At 45.3% G+C, this 23,074-nt stretch overlaps 2 protein-coding genes across 2 annotated transcripts in view; one reads left to right on the forward strand and one right to left on the reverse strand.

Annotated features, from left to right (window-relative positions):
• Positions 1-30: 30 nt before the first annotated feature.
• On the reverse strand, positions 31-6,016 carry akr7a3 (aldo-keto reductase family 7, member A3 (aflatoxin aldehyde reductase)). Its single transcript, XM_024378999.2, has 7 exons — positions 5,658-6,016; positions 3,690-3,877; positions 3,467-3,571; positions 2,629-2,725; positions 1,033-1,132; positions 772-901; positions 31-495 (listed from the first exon to the last, which is right to left on the reverse strand). The coding sequence occupies exons 1-7, from the start codon at positions 5,956-5,958 to the stop codon at positions 334-336; spliced, it is 1,083 nt and encodes a 360-aa protein (XP_024234767.1). The 5' UTR covers positions 5,959-6,016; the 3' UTR covers positions 31-333.
• Positions 6,017-9,619: 3,603 nt separating this feature from the next.
• The window catches only part of LOC112215667 (multiple epidermal growth factor-like domains protein 6), a 96,806-nt gene continuing 83,351 nt past the window's right edge, over positions 9,620-23,074 (forward strand). Inside the window, exons 1-3 of the mRNA XM_042296179.1 lie at positions 9,620-9,976; positions 11,366-11,500; positions 12,612-12,721. Coding sequence (XP_042152113.1) covers positions 9,885-9,976; positions 11,366-11,500; positions 12,612-12,721 — 337 coding nt within the window. The 5' untranslated portion in view covers positions 9,620-9,884. The remainder of the gene's footprint in view (positions 9,977-11,365; positions 11,501-12,611; positions 12,722-23,074) is intronic.

Here is a 23,074-nt window from a genome sequence, read left to right on the forward strand (position 1 = left end):
CAGATATCATTAAGGGGAAAAAATACAGTCCCAATTGCTCCACAGTTTATTAAAGTCAAGACAGCCACCAGAAAAAGTTTCCTGAACACAACTACCCTCAATTCATTGAATTTACATTAAGTGATATAATAGGACCAAAATCATAATCTGCACTTTTTTTGTAATTTCGCTAAAGCATCAATCTGATAACCAAACTGACTTATTTATAAAAACCTACATCTCACTGTACATGTTAATTAGCTAACTGTATACGGCACATTTGGTAAAAAGGCAACAGTCAGTGGATATAGTCAGATGTGGGCTCTAGACTAGCCAGGGTTGTTGAGGAGCCATCTAGCGGAAGTAATTGGGGCACTCGTGGGCCACCAGGTCCCAGGCATGTTTGAATGCCTCCACCACACGCTCATCCAGAGGCCCATCCTCAGAGGCAGAAAGGTTTTGATCTAGCTGCTCCATACTGGACATCCCAATGATTACACCATCTCCCAAATCACCCTGGAACAGTGGAGACAAAGCCCAGGTATAAGAGGACCCATCAATTAACACTACATACCACTTTTTCATTCAACTTATGAAGATTGTTTAAATAGTACTGCTGTCATTGAGTGAAATGTTCCTTTTCACATTGTAAAGAAGAAAAAAAAAGATTTGTAATCATTGACTTATTACAGGCAGCCCTATTCTGGCAAAAGAGCTGATCTGATTACTGGAAAAGGGTCTGAATAGCTGATAGTGAGTTGTCCCTGTTCATTATTGAATGTGGTCAGTTACCTTGAGGTGGGAGTGGTGGTACATCCAGCGTAGAGCAGCAGATGTCATGGAGGGTTTGTTTGAGCCATACGCTGTCTCCATGGCCTTCTGAACCAGGTCTATCGCCTGGAAGTGGCTCTCCTTCCAGTACCTGACACACAACACAAATCATCCAAATGTAATGTTTAATTGTATCTAGTGTAAAGTTAACCTGGACAAATCATGTTAATGTAACTACTGTGACCATACTAGTTTATTAATACCATTTTATTCTGTTCTCACCTATCTCTGTAAGCACCAGCCCAGTTGTTACCAAAGAAACGTCCTGAAGGCTGAGAACCTTCTTTGTCCTGATAATGGTACTTCCCTGTGAGAAGGCCCCCTGGTTCCATAGAAGAACAGAGTGAATGTTAAACCATGTTCTCACACTAGACATTGAGATTTTTTATGATCCTCAAAATCTTTTCATTTTAGAGGTGTTATAAACTCAGCAAAAAAAGAAACGTCCTCACACTGTCAACTGCGTTTATTTTCAGCAAACTTAACGTGTAAATATTTGTATGAACATAAGATTCAACAACAGACATAAATTGAACAAGTTCCACAGATGTAACAGAAATGGAATAATGTGTCCCTGAACAAATGGGGGGGGTCAAAATCAAAAGTAACAGTCAGTATCTGGTGTGGCCACCAGCTACATTAAGTACTGCTGTGCATCTCATGGACTGCACCAGATTTGCCAGTTCTTGCTGTGAGATGTTACCCCACTCTTCCACCTGCAAGTTCCCAGGCATTTCTGGGGGGAATGGCCCTAGCCCTCACCCTCCGATCCAACAGGTCCCAGATGTGCTCAATGGGATCCGGGCTCTTCGCTGGCCATGGCAGAACACTGACATTCCTGTCTTACAGGAAATCACACACAGAATGAGCAGTATGGCTGGTGGCATTGTCATGCTGGGGGGTCATGTCAGGATGAGCCTGCAGGAATGGTACCACATGAGGGAGAAGGATGTCTTCCCTGTAACGCACAGCGTTGAGATTGCATGCAATGACAACAAGCTCAGTTCGATGATGCTGTGACACACCGCACCAAACCATGATGGACCCTCCACCGCCAATCCACCACTCCAGAGTACAGGCCTCGGTGTAACGCTCATTCCTTCGACGACAAACGCAAATCCGACCATCACCCCTGGTGAGACAAAACCGTGACTCGTCAGTGAAGAGCACTTTTTGCCAGTCTCTGGTCCAGCAATGTTGGGTTTGTGCCCATAGGTGACGGTGTTGCCGGTGAGGACCTGCCTTACAACAGGTCTACAAGCCCTCAGTTCAGCCTCTCAGCCTATTGTGGACAGTCTGAGCACTGATGGAGGGATTGTGCGTTCCTGGTGTAACTCGGGCAGTTGTTGCCATCCTGTACCTGTCCCGCAGATGTGATGTTCAGCTGTACCGATCCTGTGCAGGGGTTACACGTGGTCTGCCACTGCGACGACGATCAACGGTCCGTCCTGTAGCCCTGTCTTAGGCATCTCACAGTATGGACATTGCAATTTATTGCCATGGCCACATCTGCAGTCCTCATGCCTCCTTGCAGCATGCCTAAGGCACATTCAAGCAGATGAGCAGGGACCCTGGGCATCTTTCTTTTGTTTTTTTTCAGAGTCAGTAGAAAGGCCTCTTTTTAGTGTTCTAAGTTTTCATAAGTGTGACCTTAATTGCCTACAGTCTGTAAGCTGTTAGTGTCTTCCACAGGTGCATGTTCATTCATTGTTTATGGTTCATAGAACAAGCATGGGAAACAGTGTTTAAACCCTTTACAATGAGTCCTGAAAAGGGGACGTTTCTTTTTCGTTGTTGCTGAGTTTAGATGCACAGTACCTGCTAGAGGGTTGTATGCATAGAATCTGATGCTGTAGTATCTCAGACATGGTAGCAGTTCTGTCTCCACCTGTCGTGTGGTGGCATTGTACATTCCCTACAGAAAGGCACAGTTATTTGGTATTTTATTAGGATCCACATTAGCTGTTGCAAAATCAGCAGCTACTCTTCCTGGTGTCCACATGAAACATGACATAATTCAGAACATTAATAGACAAGAACAGCTCAAGGATAGAACTACTTTTTTTTAAGGCACACGTAGCCTACATATCAATACATACAAACTATCTAGGTCAAATAGGGGAGAGGTGTTGCTTTATCTGTTTTTTGAAACCAGGTTTGCTGTTTATTTGAGCAATATGAGATGGAACGAAGTTCCATGCAATAATGGCTCTACAATACTACGCTTTTTTGAATTTGGGGACTGTGAAAAGACCCCTGGTGGTGTGTCTGGTGGGGTAAGTGTGTGTGTAAGTTGACTATGCAAACAATTTTGGATTTTCAACACATTTCTTATGAAAAGAAGTCATGCAGTCAGTCTCCTAGACTCTTAGCCAAGAGAGACTGGTATGCATAGTATATATATCATCCCTCTGATTACAATGACGAGCAAGATGTGCCACTCTGTTAGGGCTAGCTGCAGCTTAACTAGGTATTTTCTTACAGCACTGGAGCACATGACTGGACAATAATCATGATTAGACAAAACTTGCTTTATGTAGTGTGGTGTCAAAAAAGAAAAGGATAAACAGCATTTAGAAGTTACTATTTAATAATATTATGTATTTTGAATGAAGGCAGTGTGGTATGTGACAGATGCAGACTTCCTGTGTGTTACCTGATAAACAGTGGGAAGAATCCAGTTGTTGTGTCGGCAGATGGTAAAGATTTCAGCCACTTCCCATGCAGCATAGTTTGATAAGCCAAGCTCCTTAAATTTCCCCTGAAAACCAATATAGCAATAAATTCCATGTCTACAAAAGAGCCAGGTGGTGTGAAATATGCTTCAGGTGCCTGTATTACGGGGTGGGTGTGAGGAGAGTTGCCCTCCGGATCAGTACCTCTTTGTAGAGCTCATGGCAGGCCTGCAGTGTGTCCTGGATGGGGTTCTGATGGTCTGGAGCATGGAGGTAGAAGAGGTCCACACACTGTGTACGCAGTCTCTTCAGAGAAGTGTCCAGCTGAGAACGCACACTCTCTGGTTTCAGGGTCTTTCCTTCCCAGGGGTTGGCTTTGGTGGCAATGTTCACTGTAGATACAGGCAATAAACACACACATGGCTGATAAGATCCAATCGGATCATAGAACATGTGTAAGAAGTCATACTGGTAATGTAGCAGTGGTTTGTTACATTGCAGTTTGTTATCTGGGCACACTTTATGCACCAGTATGATTGAACTCTTAATGCACTCACCGATGTAACTACAGTTACTACTAGTATGCATGGAATCTGGTGAAATAAAAACACTTGCAGCAGTGGTACAACATAGCATACTCAGATTATATTCAACACCATAGTACCCTCCAAGCTCGTCATCAAGCTCGAGACCCTGGGTCTCGACCCCACCCTGTGCAACTGGGTACTGGACTTCCTGACTGGCCGCCCCCAGGTGGTGAGGGTAGGCAACAACATCTCCTCCCCGCTGATCCTCAACACTGGGGCCCCACAAGGGTGTGTTCTGAGCCCTCTCCTGTACTCCCTGTTCACCCACGACTGCGTGGCCACGCACGCCTCCAACTCAATCATCAAGTTTGCGGACGACACAACAGTGGTAGGCTTGATTACCAACAACAACAAGACGGCCTACAGGGAGGAGGTGAGGGCCCTCGGAGTGTGGTGTCAGGAAAATAACCTCACACTCAACGTCAACAAAACTAAGGAGTTGATTGTGGACTTCAGGAAACAGCAGAGGGAACACCCCCCCATCCACATCGATGGAACAGTAGTGGAGAGGGTAGCAAGTTTTAAGTTCCTCGGCATACACATCACAGACAAACTGAATTGGTCCACTCACACAGACAGCATCGTGAGGAAGGCGCAGCAGCGCCTCTTCAACCTCAGGAGGCTGAAGAAATTCGGCTTGACACCAAAAGCACTCACAAACTTCTACAGATGCACAATCGAGAGCATCCTGGCGGGCTGTATCACCGCCTGGAATGGCAACTGCACCGCCCTCAACCGTAAGGCTCTCCAGAGGGTAGTGAGGTCTGCACAACGCATCACCGGGGGCAAACTACCTGCCCTCCAGGACACCTACACCACCCGATGCTACAGGAAGGCCATAAAGATCATCAAGGACATCAACCACCCGAGCCACTGCCTGTTCACCCCGCTGTCATCCAGAAGGCGAGGTCAGTACAGGTGCATCAAAGCTGGGACCGAGAGACTGAAAAACAGCTTCTATCTCAAGGCCATCAGACTGTTAAACAGCCACCACTAACATTGAGTGGCTACTGCCAACACACTGTCAATGACACTGACTCTACTCCAGCCACTTTAATAATGGGAATTGATGGGAAATGATGTAAATATATCACTAGCCACTTTAAACAATGCTACCTTATATAATGTTACTTACCCTACATTATTCATCTCATATGCATACGTAGATACTGTACTCTATATCATCGACTGCATCCTTATGTAATACATGTATCACTAGCCACTTTAACTATGCCACTTGGTTTACATACTCATCTCATATGTATATACTGTACTCGATATCATCTACTGTATCTTGCCTATGCTGCTCTGTACCATCACTCATTCATATATCCTTATGTACATATTCTTTATCCCCTTACACTGTGTATAAGACAGTAGTTTTTTGGAATTGTTAGTTAGATTACTTGTTCGTTATTACTGCATTGTCGGAACTAGAAGCACAAGCATTTCGCTACACTCGCATTAACATCTGCTAACCATGTGTATGTGACAAATAAAATTTGATTTGATTTGATTTATAATGTTACTTTTGTTTACAATGTTAGTATACTAGACAGTAGGCTATTAAAGCTGTGTTCGTTACCCGTTTTGGGTAGATTCATTCCCCCAATGATAGTTTCTGCCTGTCCGTCTGTGTACATGAAGGCAGTGTCCAAATCATTGTGGCCGCGCTCCAAGTAGGCTTTCACCATGTTTGTGCTTGTCTCCGCGTCAGCACGCTCCCCAAACGCCATCGATCCCAGTAGTGAAATCGGGCGTTTCAATTGTGTTGTTCCGGTCGAAGACATGTTGCGATGATGATAAACAATCGGCAGTAAATACTTGGATCCTGAAGCGAGTCTTTGGTGAAATACACACAAGCCTACTCTTGCTCCCAAAAGCATAATAAACCGCGTTGTGTCAGCTGAGCACAGGGCAAATGACGCGCAAGCTGACAGTAGGGGAGTGTGTTAAAGTTGCAAAACGCTTTCGTGTACGTAAAATGAGAACCCGACTGTCACAAACAGTCGGGTTCCCATTGGAGCAGGAAGTACAGTGAAGAGTTCAGTTACCTCCGTTCGACAATGATTTCCAGGTTCGGAGTCTTTCTATCAATAATTTGAATTCATACACTAGGAACAGCGTGGTCTCTAGTGCAGTTCTCATTTCAACCAGATGATGTCAGCAAAAAACAACAGATTCCACTGAAGTATAATTCAGAACTCCATCAATGACTTGAATAGATTTTTTCCCTAAATACTTTAACCCAACACCTAGCGACCTTGAGTCCCGGTCAGGGCTATCCATAAAATTTGCTACAGTACCAACATAGCTTATATAACATAGGCAACAAGGCTACATGACAAGCACCAATTTCAACCAATGTGTTACTGTTTAACAGATTTTAATACTATCTATAAACGAATCATTAAACGCGTATAAACTACTTATAGGCCTACCCTTAATAAATATTTTATAAAGTAGGCCTATAACTATCCTGTGTTACAGCTTTGCCTTTATTAGGGAAACACATCTTGTACCCCTCACATACTTTCCCACATTCATCTCATGAGCCTTCGCGCCTAGCTTATAAACCTGTCATTTGAATGGGCTACACTGTTTACTAAATACATCACATAGTCCTCTAATGTTGATGTCAATGTGAGGATGTATGCAGAGTCATGGCCTATGCCTATGGAATACTCTGTGCCATTGTGTCACTTCCTTGTCAACAGAAGTCAGCACTAACAGTACGTAACTATTCGGCCTATAAGAGCACCGTATCAAGACGAGGGATAATCCCACATATACACATTTATTTTCTCCAAGCTCTCACTGAGACAGATGGAAACACAATGACTAAAACAATAAGTTCTAATAATCTTATTATATTCAGATTTCATTTGGTAGGCTATTTCAAATTAAAATACCCCTGCAAAAATGCCAATTATGTCAGGAGAAAGTCTTCAAATTATGTGTAGGCCTAACTATTGCAGAACAATCCATGGTCCCTGTGTGTGTAACCATTTCACCCATTGCAGTGGTAATTAGACCATGGCTGGTATTGACCCTCTGGGCCTTTGGTCATTAGATTAGATGGAGAGCAGCAGTAACTTTGACCCATCTGACCACAGGCAGCATCAGCTGTGCCCTGCACACTGACCTGTGCAGCTTGACCACCCACAGTCTTCCTCCATAACTCACATAATGGCATATCTCCCCCTTCTCTCTCTGCTCTATTGCAACTATAGGTTCCTCTTTGGGTAGGATTAGGCAGCAGTGGATACCAATAACACATTGGCCCTGAATTGAAAACTGCTCTGTTCTGATATGTCATTAAGATGTGTGTGAAGTGTGATGTTGTATGTCTGAAATTACTTGTTGATCTACCTGCTGCCAAATATAGGTATACAATATAGGCATAATTGTATTGTAGCCTAAGGGGCCCTCACATCAATTCACAAGGCTTTCGACTCTGTCAATCACTGTATTCTTATCGGCAGACTCAACAGCCTTGGTTTCTCTAATGACTGCCTCGCCTGGTTCACTAAATACTTCTCAGATAGAGTTCAGTGTGTCAAATCGGAGGGCCTGTTGTCCGGACCTCTGGCAGTCTCTATGGGGGTGCCACAGGGTTCAATTCTCGGGACGACTCTTTTCTCTGTATATATCAATGATGTCGCTCTTGCTGCGGGTGATTCTTTGATCTACCTTTATGCAGACGACATCATTCTGTATACATCTGGTCCTTCTTTGGACACTGTGTTAACAAACCTCCATACGAGCTTCAAAGCCATACAACACTCCTTCTGATGCCTCCAACTGCTCTTAAATGCTAGTCAAATGAAATGTATGCTCTTCAACTAATCGCGGCCCGCACCCGCCCGCCCGACCAGCATCACTACTCTGGACGGTTCTGACTTAGAATATGTGGACAACTATAAATACCTAGGTGTCTGGCTAGACTGTAAACTATCCTTCCAGACTCACATTAAGCATCTCCAATCCAAAGTTAAATCTAGAATTGGCTTCCTATTTCGCAACAAAGCATCCTTCACTCATGCTGCCAAATTTATCCTCATAAAACTGACTATCCTACCGATCCTTGACTTCAGCAATGTCATTTACAAATTAGCCTCCAATGCTCTACTCAGCAAATTGGATGCAGTCTATCACAGTGCCGTCCGTTTTGTCACCAAAGCCTCATATACTACCCACCACTGCGATCTGTATGCTCATGTTGGCTGGTCCACGCTATGTATTCGTCGCCAAACCCACTGGCTCTATGTCATCTATAAGTCTTTGCTAGGTATAGCTCCACCTTATCTCAGCTCACTGGTCACCATAGCAGCACCCATCAGCAGGTATATTTCACTGGTCATCTCCAAAGCCAACACCTACTTTGGTCACCTTTCCTTCCAGTTCTCTGCTGCCAATGACTGGAACGAATTGTAAAAATCACGGAAGTTGGAGACTTATATCTCCCTCACTAACTTTAAGCGTCAGCTGTCAGAGCAGCTTACCCGATCGCTGCAGTTGTACACAGCCCATCTGTATGTAGCCCATCCAACCAACTACCTACCTCATCCCCATATTTATTTTTGTTTTTCTGCTCTTTTGCACACCAGTATTTCTACTTGCACATTCTCATCTTCACATATATCACTCCAGTGTAAATTGCTAAAGTGTAATTACTTTGCCACTATTGGCCTATTAATTGCCTTACCTTTCCTTTGCACACACTGTATACAGATTTTTCTATTGTGTTATTGACTTACGTTTGTTTATCCGATGTGTAACTCTGTGTTGTTGTTTTTGTCACACTGCTTTGCTTTATCTTGGCCAGGTCGCAGTTGTAAACGAGAACTTGTTCTCAACTGACCTACCTGGTTAAATAAAGGTGAGAAAAAAAACCCATGAATATCTGAAGAAAATAATACAGTTTTAACTTGCAACATGTTACAACACCAGGACATTTGGGGGGAAAAAGCTAACATCTCTGTTATTGTCCCAATCCATTCCATTGAAATGATCCATAATCTCTTCAAACAATCTGGATTTAGGGGTAGACATAACACAGTAAATGTAAATCCGGGACACTTCAATTAGTATAATATGTTACGAAATACAATTAGTATGATAAGTTACGAATTCCAATTTGTTGTTAGCTAGGTGGGTAACGCCAATGCTAGCTAGACTAGTTTAGCTTGGTTAGTGTTAGGAGGTAGGCTAGGGGAAGGGTTAGCTAAAATTCGAAGTAGTTGCAAAGTAGCTGAAAAGTAGTAGGTAGCTACTTACTACTAGTAAGTAGTAAGTAGCTAATTAGCTAAAATGCTGAAATTGTCCATGAGGATATCCTCCCATCTACCCACCCCGACCAAATACCATACTTTCGTTTTAGCTTTAAGTAACCTTCTGTACTATGTAACCATACCAAACATAACCATAAGAATTTGATTGTTGTAGGTTTACTTTGACTATTTTACGTCTAGTCTATGAGACCAGACTGCTTCGATTTACTCTTATAAGCCATTGCGCGCGCATGTGCGTTCAACATCTGCATGTTGTAAACCAGTTAGGAACGACCTCCAAGCACCACTCTGTACGGGATGTATGACTGCAACACTTTTGGAATTAGAAGGTGTTGTACTGACACTTCTCACTGGTAGATTTTTTTTAGTGTAACAGTGAAGGCTCCTTCCAATATTTTTTCAGTAATTTGGCTACGGATTTTTTTGTGCATTCTGTCTTTTTTCACTAAAACGTGTCAATACCACTACATTTCTGCGCTTTAATGCATATATATTGATACATTCAACACAACTTGGAAATGGATTGTATCTTCGTTTTAATAGTTTTTCAATACTTACTTATCGATAGGATATACGCAGTGTCCAGCTATGGAATTCTCCTACCATACATGTAAGTATGTTTTACAAGCTGTCATTTTTACTTGATAATACATATTTTAGTCACAGTAACCTACATGATAAAACATTTCTGGTAAGAGTCATGTCACTTGCTACTGCTATTAATTTGAGTTTAAAACCAATATAACCAGAATCCAATATCTGTTGACATATCAAACTACCGTTTAATAGGATTATTTTAAAACTTTCACAAGTTGAAATATGATATTTGTTTATCAATTAATTAATTTCATGTTTCAATGTTTTACTCAAAATGCGTTTGCATTGAAAGAAGAACAATGTGTTCTATACCTGGGCTTGTATAAACCTGTAGTTAAAACGACACAGACAACAATCACTGTTAACTCTTAAGGCTGTATTTTGTACATTTCACAGAAAGGTATGCACCTGGAGCTATGATGCACCTGGAGCTATGATGCACCTGGAGCTATGATGCACCTGGAGCTATTCATAAGAATACTCTACTGTCTTTCTCAAAATGCACTGTAATGTTATTACATAATTACACATGATCTCGGTGTGGATTAATGATGCAGGAAGCATTCCTGAGATGTTCCTAAGTTTTCCATATAATGGGGAGCATTCCAAAGTAACAGGTGAGATAGGTCCGAGATGAGGTGCTTCTGATAAGTCTGACTTCATTATAAGTCTCTGTTCAGTTGTAATGGCCGTGTCAATGTCAGATAGTGAAAAATAATGGGAATTTTCTCAGAGGGACCATTGCCAGTCTTGGAAAAATAGATACAGTATCAGCATCACAAACTGAAGGTGATCACAGACCTATCAGACATACACACTATCCCAGAGATGAGACAAGCTTGGACATGGAATGAATGAGCTACTCGTAAAGGATGAGACTTCTCTCAGACGTACTGCAGTTTCTGCTACTGGAGAGGTACCAAAACACTGCTTAATGTTAGAGGGATAGTATGGCAGCTTGAGATGGTCTTAGAGACTACAATGCAGGGAATATGGTACGATGGGATCTATGACACTCATGGCACCTGGCTTATGGCACCTGGCTTATAAAACTCAATAACAAGAGGTCCAAATCAGTTTGTATGATCTTGTTATTCTGCTCTCCTTTGGTCAATGTTTTGATATACTGTAGTATCAGGTAAAGTCGTAGTGAATGTTTGTTTGATGTCTTGCTGCAGGCAGTGTCTTGTGCTGCCCTGCTTAGGGGTCAAACAGTAATGCATGGAGAATTCCCCTTAAGTCTTAGCAGACAGCACAGGCAGCTCAACACAGTATTAACCCCTATGGAATCCTTGTCCATTTATCTTTACTGGTTCATCCTTCATAACACCCTCTTACTGTAAACCAAAAAAATGACAGAATATTGATTTGTTCAATGTTTTTTGCCACTGGTCTCTTTCAGGCCCAACGTGTGTGTGGAGCGGGATGTGACGCTGGTTGCCCAAAGGCAGCCGTGTGTGCAGGCCTTCACGCGCATGGTCAAGGTCTGGAAGCAAGGCTGCCTAGGACAGAACTGGTGCATGGGATACGAGAGAAGGTGAGTCCTACTTTTCATTCAGCCATCTCTTCATCCATCCATCCATCCATCCATCCATCAATCAATCCATTCTGAAAGAAACACTAATTATTCACCTGTCCAGTTTTCTATCCTTCTAGTCTGTACCCATCAGCTCTGTCAGCCTTTCACATACTCATGACTCCTATGTTTGTTCTGAGGAATTTTTCAGGAATGCTATTCTGTAGATAGTCATTATGTTCTATATTGCATGTATTGCCTATGGATAATTCTGTGTTGTGCAGTTGTTGCTGACTCAGTCTTAACAGTAATCAAATCACGTCAAAGCTGTTTTAAGAGTGCCATCCTCATCCCCCTAAATCTCAGTCAACATCTCTCTCCTCTTTTCTGTCTCCTATCCTTTTCCCTCTCTTTTGTTCTTTAATCAGGGTCTTGTAGGCCTCTCATATAGCACTAAGTGCAAGGTATAGCCACAGCTCTCCTGGGGGGCTAGCTAACCTATCTATTTAGCCGAGGCATCTCCAAAGGTCAGGTACATACCTGTGAGGAAGAGTCCTGCGGCTTACCCCTGACTCACTCTCTGGGGAGTTTCTCAATGTGCTATTGAGGCGCGCTTTCTCCATATATTTACCACAATACAAAGACGCAGGCAGCTTTGAAGGTCGCCAAACCCTTAATTACACGGTGTAAACAAACTGACGCATAATGACTAGTAGCCGTGAGAGGGCTTCTAAACTACAGGGATAGACACTGTACTCTGAAGTATAGTCTACAAGTCTTGCACATTGAAATGGACGACTTAAAAGACTGGGAAAATGTTTCCTGATCATTATACTGTATGTGACTTAAAAGAGTGGGAAATGTTCTGTGATTATCGTAGTGGATCTGACGTTTTTTCCCCCTTCTTACTCATTGAACCTCATCAGCAACCTAGCCCTCCCACTCTCAGGATGGCAAACCCAACCCCTAAGAACAGACTACCCTCTCCACCCTCCCTAAGAAGAGACAGAACAACCATGACATTGTGCCATACATCTGAACCTCTAATTATTGTATAGACGTGTTTTATATAGTGTAGCTTTATATGATCTAGTTTGTATCCTTTGATAATGTTATGTCTCCTTGATAACAGGACGGCATACTACACAGCATATAAACAAATCTACAGACAAGACTTCCAGACTGTGTATAAGTGCTGTCCTGGATGGTCTCAACTCAACGGAGAGGCTGGCTGCTTGTATCGTAAGTCTTTCCATTTTCTTCTATTGCTTCATATTACTGAGGTTTCTGTTGTTAAAGTATCACAACGACCTAGTGATACAGACAGTGTACAGTCGTGGCCAAAAGTGTTTAGAATGACACAAATATTAATTTCCACAAAGTTTGCTGCTTCAGTGTCTTTAGATATTTTTGTCAGATGTTACTATGGAATACTGAATTATAATTACAAGCATTTCCATAAGTGTCAAAGGCTTTTATTGACAATTACATAAAGTTGATGCAAAGAGTCAATATTTGCTGTGTTGACCCTTCTTTTTAAAGACCTCTGCAATCTGCCCTGGCATGCTGTCAATTAACTTCTGGGTCACATTCTGACTGATGGCAGCCCATTCTTGCATAATCAATGCTTGGAGTTTGTCAGAATTTGTGGATTTTTGTTTGTCCACCCGCCTCTTGAGGATTGACCACAAGTTCTCAATGGGATTAAGGTCTTGGGAGTTTCCTGGCCATGGACCCAAAATATTGATGTTTTGTTCCCCAAGCCACTTAGTTATCACTTTTGCATTGTTCATCACCAAACTGTTGCTGGATGGTTGGGAGAAGTTGCTCTTGGAGGATGTGTTGGTACCATTCTTTATGCATGGCTGTGTTGTTAGGCAAAATTGTGAGTGAGCTCACTCCCTTGGCTGAGAAGCAACCCCACACATGAATGGTCTCAGGATGCTTTACTGTTGGCATGACACAGGACTGATGGTAGTGCTCACCTTGTCTTTCCCGGACAAGCTTTTTTTCCGGATGCCCCAAACAATCGGAAAGGGGATTCATCAGAGAAAATGACTTTACCCCAGTCCTCAGCAGTCCAATCCCTGTACCTTTTGCAGAATATCAGTCTGTCCCTGATGTTTTTCCTGGAGAGAAGTGGCTTCTTTGCTGCCCTTCTTGACACCAGGCCATCCTCCAAACGTCTTCGCCTCACTGTGCGTGCAGATGCACTCACACCTGAGCAAGCTCTGTACTGGTGGTGCTCCGATCCCGCAGCTGAATCAACTTTAGGAGACGGTCCTTGCGCTTGCTGGAATTTCTTGGGCGCCCTGAAGCCTTCTTCACAACAATTGAACCGCTCTCCTTGAAGTTCTTGATGATCCGATAAATGGTTGATTTAGGTGCAATCTTACTGGCAGCAATATCCTTGCCTGTGAAGCCCTTTTTGTGCAAAGCAATGATGACAGCACATCTTTCCTTGCAGGTACCATGGTTTACAGAGGAAGAACAATGATTCCAAGCACCACCATCCTTTTGAAGCTTCCAGTCTGTTATTCGAACTCTATCAGCATGACAGAGTGATCTCCAGCCTTGTCCTCGTCAACACTTACACCTATGTTAACGAGAGAATCACTGACATGATGTCAGCTGGTCCTTTTGTGGCAGGGCTGAAATGCAGTGGAAATGTTTTTGGGGGATTCAGTTCATTTGCATGGCAAAGAGGGACTTTGCAATTCATTTCAATTAATCTGATCACTCTTCATAACATTCTGGAGTATTTGCAAATTGCCATCATACAAACTGAGGCAGCAGACTTTGTGAAAATTAATATTTGTGTCATTCTCAAAACTTTTGGCCACGACTGTATGTTTATTAGTGTAAATCAATCTTTACGGGATTGACGCCCGCTTACACGTGAGTGGAGGTGATACTCCATAGGCTAGTGAGAGGAAGGAAGGGTACGTCAAACCCATCGCCCTGGGTCGGGAGCCGAGGGTGGTTGGGAGAGCATTCAGGAAGAAGTCATAATGTACTTGGAGGTATCTCTACCCGATTAATAGTTGTAGCAGTCTTGAAAGTATACTTTATCTACTTTTGAAGAACTACTAAAACAGTGATTTCGTCAGACAGCTCTGCAGCATGGGCATCTGTGGCAACTTAATGCTCACGGGGTACCCTTTTCGCTAACAAGGGGCACTTGGCTCATTGGGGAGCACATAGGTAATGTTAGATGGTTGGCTGGCTGCTACTGCCTGAGCAGCGATGAGATGATGACTTAAAAAATGAAATAATAAAGTTGTCCACCCCAAAAAATTATATACGCAATTCAAATATTTTATTTAAGTAAGGTAATGTGAATAAATTAGTGTTAATAAGTGTTAAGCAGTAATGAGCAGTCAGTAATATCATGGGGCTCTTATTCATTTCTTTGTTCTGTGTTGTTAGAGACCATGGAATGTTTTCAATGTTTTGGCAATTGAATATCATCAATATTTGGCTTTGTAATTTCAATTAAGAAGCTCTAAAATCATTTCAAGGTCATATTTCATAATGCATTTAATGTTAACAAATAATCATCTAAATAAAAAACCATAAAAAGCACTAATCACTTAGCACTATCAGTGCAACAGTTACTGTGACGTTCACAACCGACCAGACACTGGGTGAAAGCGCCAATATGTAAAGTCATTTTGAAAGCTCATAAATTACTGTTGAATTTTTTTTTGTATTGCAATGTCTTGTTTTAAATTTTGACAAAGATGATATTGGACTTACAGACATCTTAAAGTGTTGACTGACCACCAGACCTAATCACCTTTTCTTCTGGCTCAGCTACACTTGGCACTGCAGGGCTCCTTGTGTCCTGAGATGGTGGGTGTGTCTGCCTGCCAAAAAAGTGAGGGTTTGGCTGGACAGGTAATCCTCTTTGTTCAGTTGGGTGGCCAATTCCAATGTGCTGACTGGTTCCCAGTTTTGTTGGAGCTCCACAGTTAAATCTCGGCTCACACTCATAGTCATGCTACCATATTCCCAATCAGCAGACTCAGAGGAGTGGTAGTAACTGGTGGTACAGGTCAGAGGCTTGTACCATGGACTTTGGCAAAGACTGATTCTTCCAAACTGTCACGTTCTGACCTTTATTTCCTTTGTTTTGTATTTATTTAGTATGGTCAGGGCGTGAGTTGGGTGGGCAGTCTATGTTTGTTTTTCTATGTTTTGGGGCATTTCTATGTTTCGGCCTAGTATGGTTCTCAATCAGAGGCAGGTGTCATTAGTTGTCTCTGATTGAGAATCATACTTAGGTAGCCTGGGTTGCACTGTTTGTTTGTGGGTGATTGTCTATGTTGTAGCTTCACGGTCGTCATTTGTTTATTGTTTTGTATGCAGTGTCAGTACTTTCTTTATTAAAGATTTACCATGGACACTTACCACGCCGCATATTGGTCCTCTGATCCGTTTCGCCTCTCCTCTTCAGATGAAGAGGAGGAAATCCGTGACAGAATCACCCACCCAACTCGGACCAAGCGGCGTGGTAAACAGCAGCGACGACAGCAGCAGCAGCAGCAACAACAGCGGCCAGCATCACAGGACTCCTGGACATGGGAGGAGATACTGAACGGAGAGGGACCCTGGGCACAGGCTGGGAAACATCGCCGTCCGAAATCAGAGCTGGAGGCAGCGAAAGCTGAGCGGCGGCGATATGAGGAGGCAGCACAGCAGTGCGACAGGTACGAGAGGCAGCCCCAAATTTTTTTTTTTTGGGGGGCAGACGAGGTGTGGTACTAAGCCAGGTAGCAGACCTGAGCTCACTCCTCGTGCTTATTATAAGCAGCGCATTACTGGTCAGGCACCGTGTTATGCGGTTAAGCGCACGGTGTCGCCAGTGCGTGCCCATAGCCCGGTGCGCTATAGGGCAGCCCCCCGAAAGTGCCATGCGAGTGTGGGCATCGAGCCAGGGCGTATGGTGCCTGCTCAGCGGGTCTGGTCGCCGGTACGCAGTTTTGGTCCAGGTTATCCTGCGCCGGCTCTGCGTGCTGTGTCTCCGGGGCGCTGGGAGGGTGCAGTGCGTCCTCTGCCTGCGCTCCGCTCGTGTCGGGCGAATGTGGGAGTGGAGCCTAAGGGAGAGGTGCGTGTAGTAAGCACTAGATCTCCCATGCTTACCCACAGCCCGGTTCAACCTGTGCCTGCACTCTGGAGGGTCCGGGCTAGAGTAGTTGTCCAGCCTGGGGAAGTGGTGCCAAGGTTGCGCACCAGAGCTCCAGTGCTCCCCCACAGCCCGGTCCTTCAGGTGCCTCCTAACACCAAGCCTCCTGAGGGTCTCCCCAGCCTGGTGGTTCCTGTGGCAGCCCCACGCACCAGGCTGTCTCTCTGTCTCCTCCCTGCAGGTGGTCCTGTCTGTCCGGCGCCGCTGCCGGAGTCTCCCGCCTGTCCGGCGCCGCTGCCGGAGCCTCCCGCCTGTCCGGCGACGCTGCCGGAGCCTCCCGCCTGTCCGGAGCCTCCCGCCTGTCCGGCGCCGCTGCCGGAGCCTCCCGCCTGTCCGGCGCCACTGCCGGAGCCTCCCGCCTGTCCGGAGCCTCCCGCCTGTCCGGCGCCGCTGCCGGAGCCTCCCGCCTGTCCGGCGCCGCTGCCGGAGCCTCCCGCCTGTCCGGCGCCGCTGCCGCTGCCGGAGCCTCCCGCCTGTCCGGAGCCTCCCGCCTGTCCGGCGCTGCTGCCGGAGTCTCCCGCCTGTCCGGCGCTGCTGCCGGAGTCTCCCGCCTGTCCGGCGCTGCTGCCGGAGCCTCCCGCCTGTCCGGAGCCTCCCGCCTGTCCGGCGCCGCTGCCGGAGTCTGAGGCGCCAGAGCCCGTCAGCCCAGAGGCGCCAGAGCCCCTCTGTCCAGAGGTTCTGCCCCTCTGTCCAGAGCTTCTGCCCCTCTGTCCAGAGCTTCTGCCCCTCTGTCCAGAGCTTCTGCCCCTCTGTCCAGAGCTTCTGCCCCTCTGTCCAGAGCTTCTGCCCCTCTGTCCAGTGGGGTCATTGAGAGGGGTGGCCATGGTGAGAAAGCCACGGAGGCGGACAATAAGGCGGACTAAGACAATGGTGAAGTGGGGTCCGCGTCCTGCGCCAGAGCCGCCACCGCGGACAGACGCCCACCCAGACCCTCCCCTATAGGCCAAGGTTTTGCGGCCGGAGTCCGCACCTTTGGGGGGGGGTACTGTCACGTTCTGACCTTTATTTCCTTTGTTTTGTATTTATTTAGTATGGTCAGGGCGTGAGTTGGGCGGGCAGTCTATGTTTGTTTTTCTATGTTTTGGGGCATTTCTATGTTTCGGCCTAGTATGGTTCTCAATCAGAGGCAGGTGTCATTAGTTGTCTCTGATTGAGAATCATACTTAGGTAGCCTGGGTTGCACTGTTTGTTTGTGGGTGATTGTCTATGTTGTAGCTTCACGGTCGTCATTTGTTTATTGTTTTGTATGCAGTGTCAGTACTTTCTTTATTAAAGATTTACCATGGACACTTACCACGCCGCATATTGGTCCTCTGATCCGTTTCGCCTCTCCTCTTCAGATGAAGAGGAGGAAATCCGTGACACAACCCTATCCCAGAGGAGAGAGACCACCTGCAAATGAACAGAAAAGAGTCAAGAAGAAAACTATACAATGAGTCAAAACAGAATCTCCCCCACTCTAATCCTCTGCTTTGGTAATGGAGAGACGTGTTGTAGGGATCTGCTGGGCTGAGGTGCCACGGTAACAGTAGAGTACAGTTTCTCTGGACTGGGCTGGGGCTAAGGCTGGAGATGGGGATGGGCCTGAGGCTGGGGCTGACACTGGGGATGGGACTGAGGTTGGGCCTGGGACTGAAGCTGGGGCTGAGGCTGGAGTCAGGACTGGGACTGAGACTGGGGTGTGCTGGGGCTGAGTCTCCTGCTGAGGCTGGAGTCAGTACTGGTCCATAAGGCTGGGTTTGAGTCTGCTATTGGGCCTTGAACTGCTCAACTCTGTGTGGACAGGCTTAGTCCCACGCAAGTGAGACCTGGCAGGGCCCTTTGATGGGATTTTACGGCCGTTGATCCGCATTGCATAGCCTGCATACCTTAGACATCACCCCTGACAAAGCCCCTAGTAAACAGCCCAGACATCACTTTCATTCCCCACCACCGCCCAGAGGAACTCTCCCACCTCCACCTACCCATCCCCTGTGTCCAGGCCCCAGCACTATCCTGTGTGGTGTGCCTCACCTCCCCTCATGTCTGTGGAGAAGGCTACTGTCTGTGTCAGGGGGTGGTGGGAAGAGGCTGGGATGGGACAGGGGTGAGAGATGATCCCCTGGATGTGCCTTTCAGCAGGGTCTCCTTATGGTCTCATGCTTTCCTCAAAGCCCTCTTTGTCTCTTGTTAAAAGGTTACAGTATTAAATTATCCAGGGAAGCATTAGGCTGTCTGCTCAACCCCTGAGCTCTGGTTTGTTTTAAAACACCACAGAAGGAAACGTCCTAACAGGCATTCCCCAGTGCTGCCCAGTGTCTCCCTCACTAAGTTGCAGGGTTTTGTTTTTCTTCTGCATGACAATGTCGTCTCTCTTCGACACACGGCTGGGCTTTTATGTCCGTAACTTAAGACGTGGCAGCACTTTGAGACGGGACAAACTAATCACCCTTTACTCTGAGCCATTGAACCAGGATAAAAGGATCCTCACACCACAATCCACCCTCTCTCACTCTCTCACTCTCTCTTGCACACTTAGACCTATGTTTTCTCCGGTGTTCTTCAATGCAATTCAATCTATAGGACTGTTTTCAACAGTGCATACGACATCCAAGAAGACAGATCAGCTCTATAGCAGAGACCGCAAAAGGTACAGCTTTAGTAAATCCTTCGAAAACCCCAGAGATTGAAATGAGAATGTTGTGCATTAAAATAGGGATTTAGTGTCTGGCACATGTGAGGTCTCTGTGGAGGTGGTGTGTGTGTGGTGTGACTGCGCTAATAAAAAGTGAGTGTTAGCTAATTAGGCTAATGTTGTTATTGTGAGGCAGTTGAGCGGAATGAAGTGTCACATCATGCTGTAGAGAAACAGCCCTGTACATTGATGAGCAGCCATGCTAACAGCCCCCTTTCCAACCCTCTCCCTCTATCCCTCTCCCTCGCTCTCCTCCGTTTGGTTCTCTTCTATCGTCCTTCTTGTCACCCCATCTCTCGGCCATATCTACAGTCCAGCTATTCACTTTAGCTGTGGGCATTTTCCGACTTACTGGCTCCTCTTGTCGAGTTCTCCCTCATCCTCTACTAAGATATACTCTTATTTGGTCATATGTAAGGCTTGAGAATGGTAAAACATTTGAAATATGTCTGGTTATTGTCACGGCTCCCTCCTTCTGCCCTGTCCCTCCCCCTCCTCCCTATTTCTTGTCTTTCTATTCCCTGCCTTCTAATCCTGATTTAAGATAGTGTGGGGCAAGCTTTACTTGCAAAGCATCCCAGTGACATGGCATAGTTGGGATTCTTAGACTGTAGTAGACATCCTTTTTGTCCAGCACATGCCATAAAACCCAACATTTTGGTTGCAAAGGCCTGATTTGACTGAGAATCCTGGGGCATTGCACGCAATAGGAACCTTTTCCACAAGGAGGTCATCTGTGCACACTGACATGTGTTCTAACTGGCCTGAATTCCATTGGCCACTGTTCATGTGCATGTGGAAGTGCATGCAAATGCATCATTTGGTTCAAAACTAAAGTGTTGCTTAGGTTACCCATTGAAATATATTTATTTTTGTGTGTTTTGAGAAGCACCAATTGACTTGATGACTATCTGACTTTCCTGAGGGTAAGAGTCCTTGACTTGCTGATGGTGCTTCTCAAGACTTCCTTCCACTTCTCCTCCATTCTAAGGTCCATTCAATGAGCTAAGAGTTCATCCCCAGCGAGTTGGCTGGAGAATGGCCCGGGACAGTCAAGAGTGGAAGCGGGCAGTTATGTTGATTGATGGCAACAATGAGCTTTGTGACAGGGAGTGAGGAGCAGGGACAATGGCTCCACCAGTTTGTCGCCCTCGTTAACTGCTGAATGGGAACTGGCCCCCTTTTGTGGCGGGAGGGACCAGGCTGGCGGATGTACACGTGTACCGGGCCAGAGGGATGAGGAGACTGTGGCTGTCCATGGGTGGTCTTTGTGTGTGTGAAGAAACACTGCATCCCAGGGATAAATCAAATCAAATAAAATCAAAGTTTATTTGTCACATACACCAAATACAACCTTACAGTGAAATGCAAATAGTCCGGGTAGCCATTTGATTACATGTTCAGGAGTCTTATGGCTTGGGGGGGTAAAAACTGTTGAGAAGCCTTTTTGTCCTAGACTTGGCACTCCAGTACCGCTTGCCATGCAGTAGTAAAGAGAACAGTCTATGACTGGGGTGGCTGGGGTCTTTGACAATTTTTAGGGCCTTCCTCTGACACCGCCTGGTGTAGAGGTCCTGGATGGCAGGCAACTTAGCCCCAGTGATCTACTGGGCTGTACGCACTACCCTCTGTAGTGCCTTGCGGTCAGAGGCCGAGCAATTGCCGTACCAGGCAGTGATGTAACCGGTCAGGATCCTCTCGATGTTGCAGCTGTGGAACTTTTTGAAGATCTCAGGACCCGTGCCAAGTATTTTTATTTTCCTGAGGGGGGATAGGCTTTGTCGTGCCCTCTTCACGACTGTCTTGGTGTGTTTGGACCATTCTAGTTTGGTGTTGATGTGGACACCAAGGAACTTGAAGCTCTCAACCTGCTCAACTACAGCCCCGTCGATGAGAATGGGGGCGTGCTCGATCCTCCTTTTCCTGTAGTCCACAATCATCTCCTTAGTCTTGGTTACGTTGAGGGATAGGTTGTGATTTTGGCACCACCCGGCCAGGTCTCTGTTCACAGACACGCACATACAAAAACAGACTGGCATGGCGTGGTGTCTCAGAGTCATAGAGGCCAAGCTCATTGTCTTGGGATGTTTTCATTTAATTTGATCATGTCCATGATAAACACTGTGTATGAAAAGCAGGAAAGTGTAAAATGTACCACAAATATCCTCTTCCTATTGTCCTCCACCCATGTATCTACTACTTGTTATCTTATCTGTGCCCAACACTGCCAGACAGGGAGACATTTTGAGTAATTCAGTTTAGCCACGAGGTTCCCACCCACATCCTCCCACTGCACATGGAAATCTATGTATCCTACCTTCAGGGATATCCCCATTCAGATTCATCCATCAACATTACATACTAAGACACGTGATTTAGGAGACAGGCTTGAAATATACATTTTTGGAATGTCCCTGAAACCATTCTTCAGGGGTATTTAAAGTTGTTCTGATGACGAGGACCTTCTGACAGTGCTACCCTTGGCCTATCCTGGCTACTGTGAGAACCCTTTGATTTTATACAATCCTCTGCAGAGCAAAACATGATTTGCTGCCTCAAACTATAGTGCTGCTCTCCTTGTGTACCAATTACTAACACAAACAGAGATGGCAGGGTGGCGCTTTTATGAGGCAGGTAGCCTAGTTGTTAGAGCGTTGGGCCAGTAACCGCAAGGTTGTTGGATCGAATCCCTGAGCTGACATGGTAAAAATCTGTGATTCTGCCCCTGAACAAGGCAGTTAACCCACTGTTCCCTGGTATGCCATCATTGTAAATAAGAATTTGTTCTTAACTGATTTGCCTAGTTAAATAAAGATTCAATATTGTTTTATATATAATTAAAATGCCTACGAATTCCTGTAAATCTGCTCCCTCTGTCTCTCAATCTGGTTTTAAACATATGGACACAACCTAAACAAACAGACCCTCATCATTGACTATAAAGATACACTGCTTCTGTTAGGATGTGGAGGCCATGTCAGAGGCTGAGCTGGTGACACCTGCTCCTTGGACTCCAGTGTCTGTCCGGTGGCAGTGCGACTCATTGACCTATCTCTGTTTCTCTGTGGAAGCAGCTAATCCCCTCAGACAAGGTGTCTTTGTAACAGAGTGGAGGCAATCGCAGAGAAAGATGAGAGTGAGTGGTACGCCGTTTGCCGTGCTGCACGGCAAGTTAAGGAATTATTTCAAGGGAGATTAAGCAGTGTAAGGGTGGAGAGCGGGCGGCGGGAAAATGCTCTCCATGGTTAGCTGGCAAGAAGTTAATTTCTCACATTTCTTGGAGGGGGAAAAGGGACAAGCGTCTTGTTTGTCACTTGTGACATATTGAAAACTTCAGGATGGTTTGACTCCTCGCTTCCTTGCCAGTGGTTTTTAATTGCATTGGAAAATGGCTACTTCTGATGATCTTTCACAGCTGTTAATAATGTTGTTGTTCTGATGAATTTGCATCAGTTGATCAGCTGTATTTGGGATCACAAAGCTGTATACAGTGCATTCGCAAAGTATTCAGACCCCTTAACCTTTTTTGTTAGGTTACAGCCTTATTCTAAAATCCTCATCAATCTATGCACAACCCCATAATGACAAAGCGAAAACAGGTTTTTGGATTTTTTTTGCAAATGTATCAAAAATAAAAGGCAGAAATACCTAATTTACATAAGTATTCAGACCCTTTACTATGAGACTCGAAATTGAGCTCAGGTGCATCCCGTTTCCATTGATCATCCTTGAG

This window comes from Oncorhynchus tshawytscha, linkage group LG02 (genome assembly GCF_018296145.1).
Source record: "Oncorhynchus tshawytscha isolate Ot180627B linkage group LG02, Otsh_v2.0, whole genome shotgun sequence".
In the NCBI taxonomy this organism is placed as follows: Eukaryota; Metazoa; Chordata; class Actinopteri; order Salmoniformes; family Salmonidae; genus Oncorhynchus; species Oncorhynchus tshawytscha.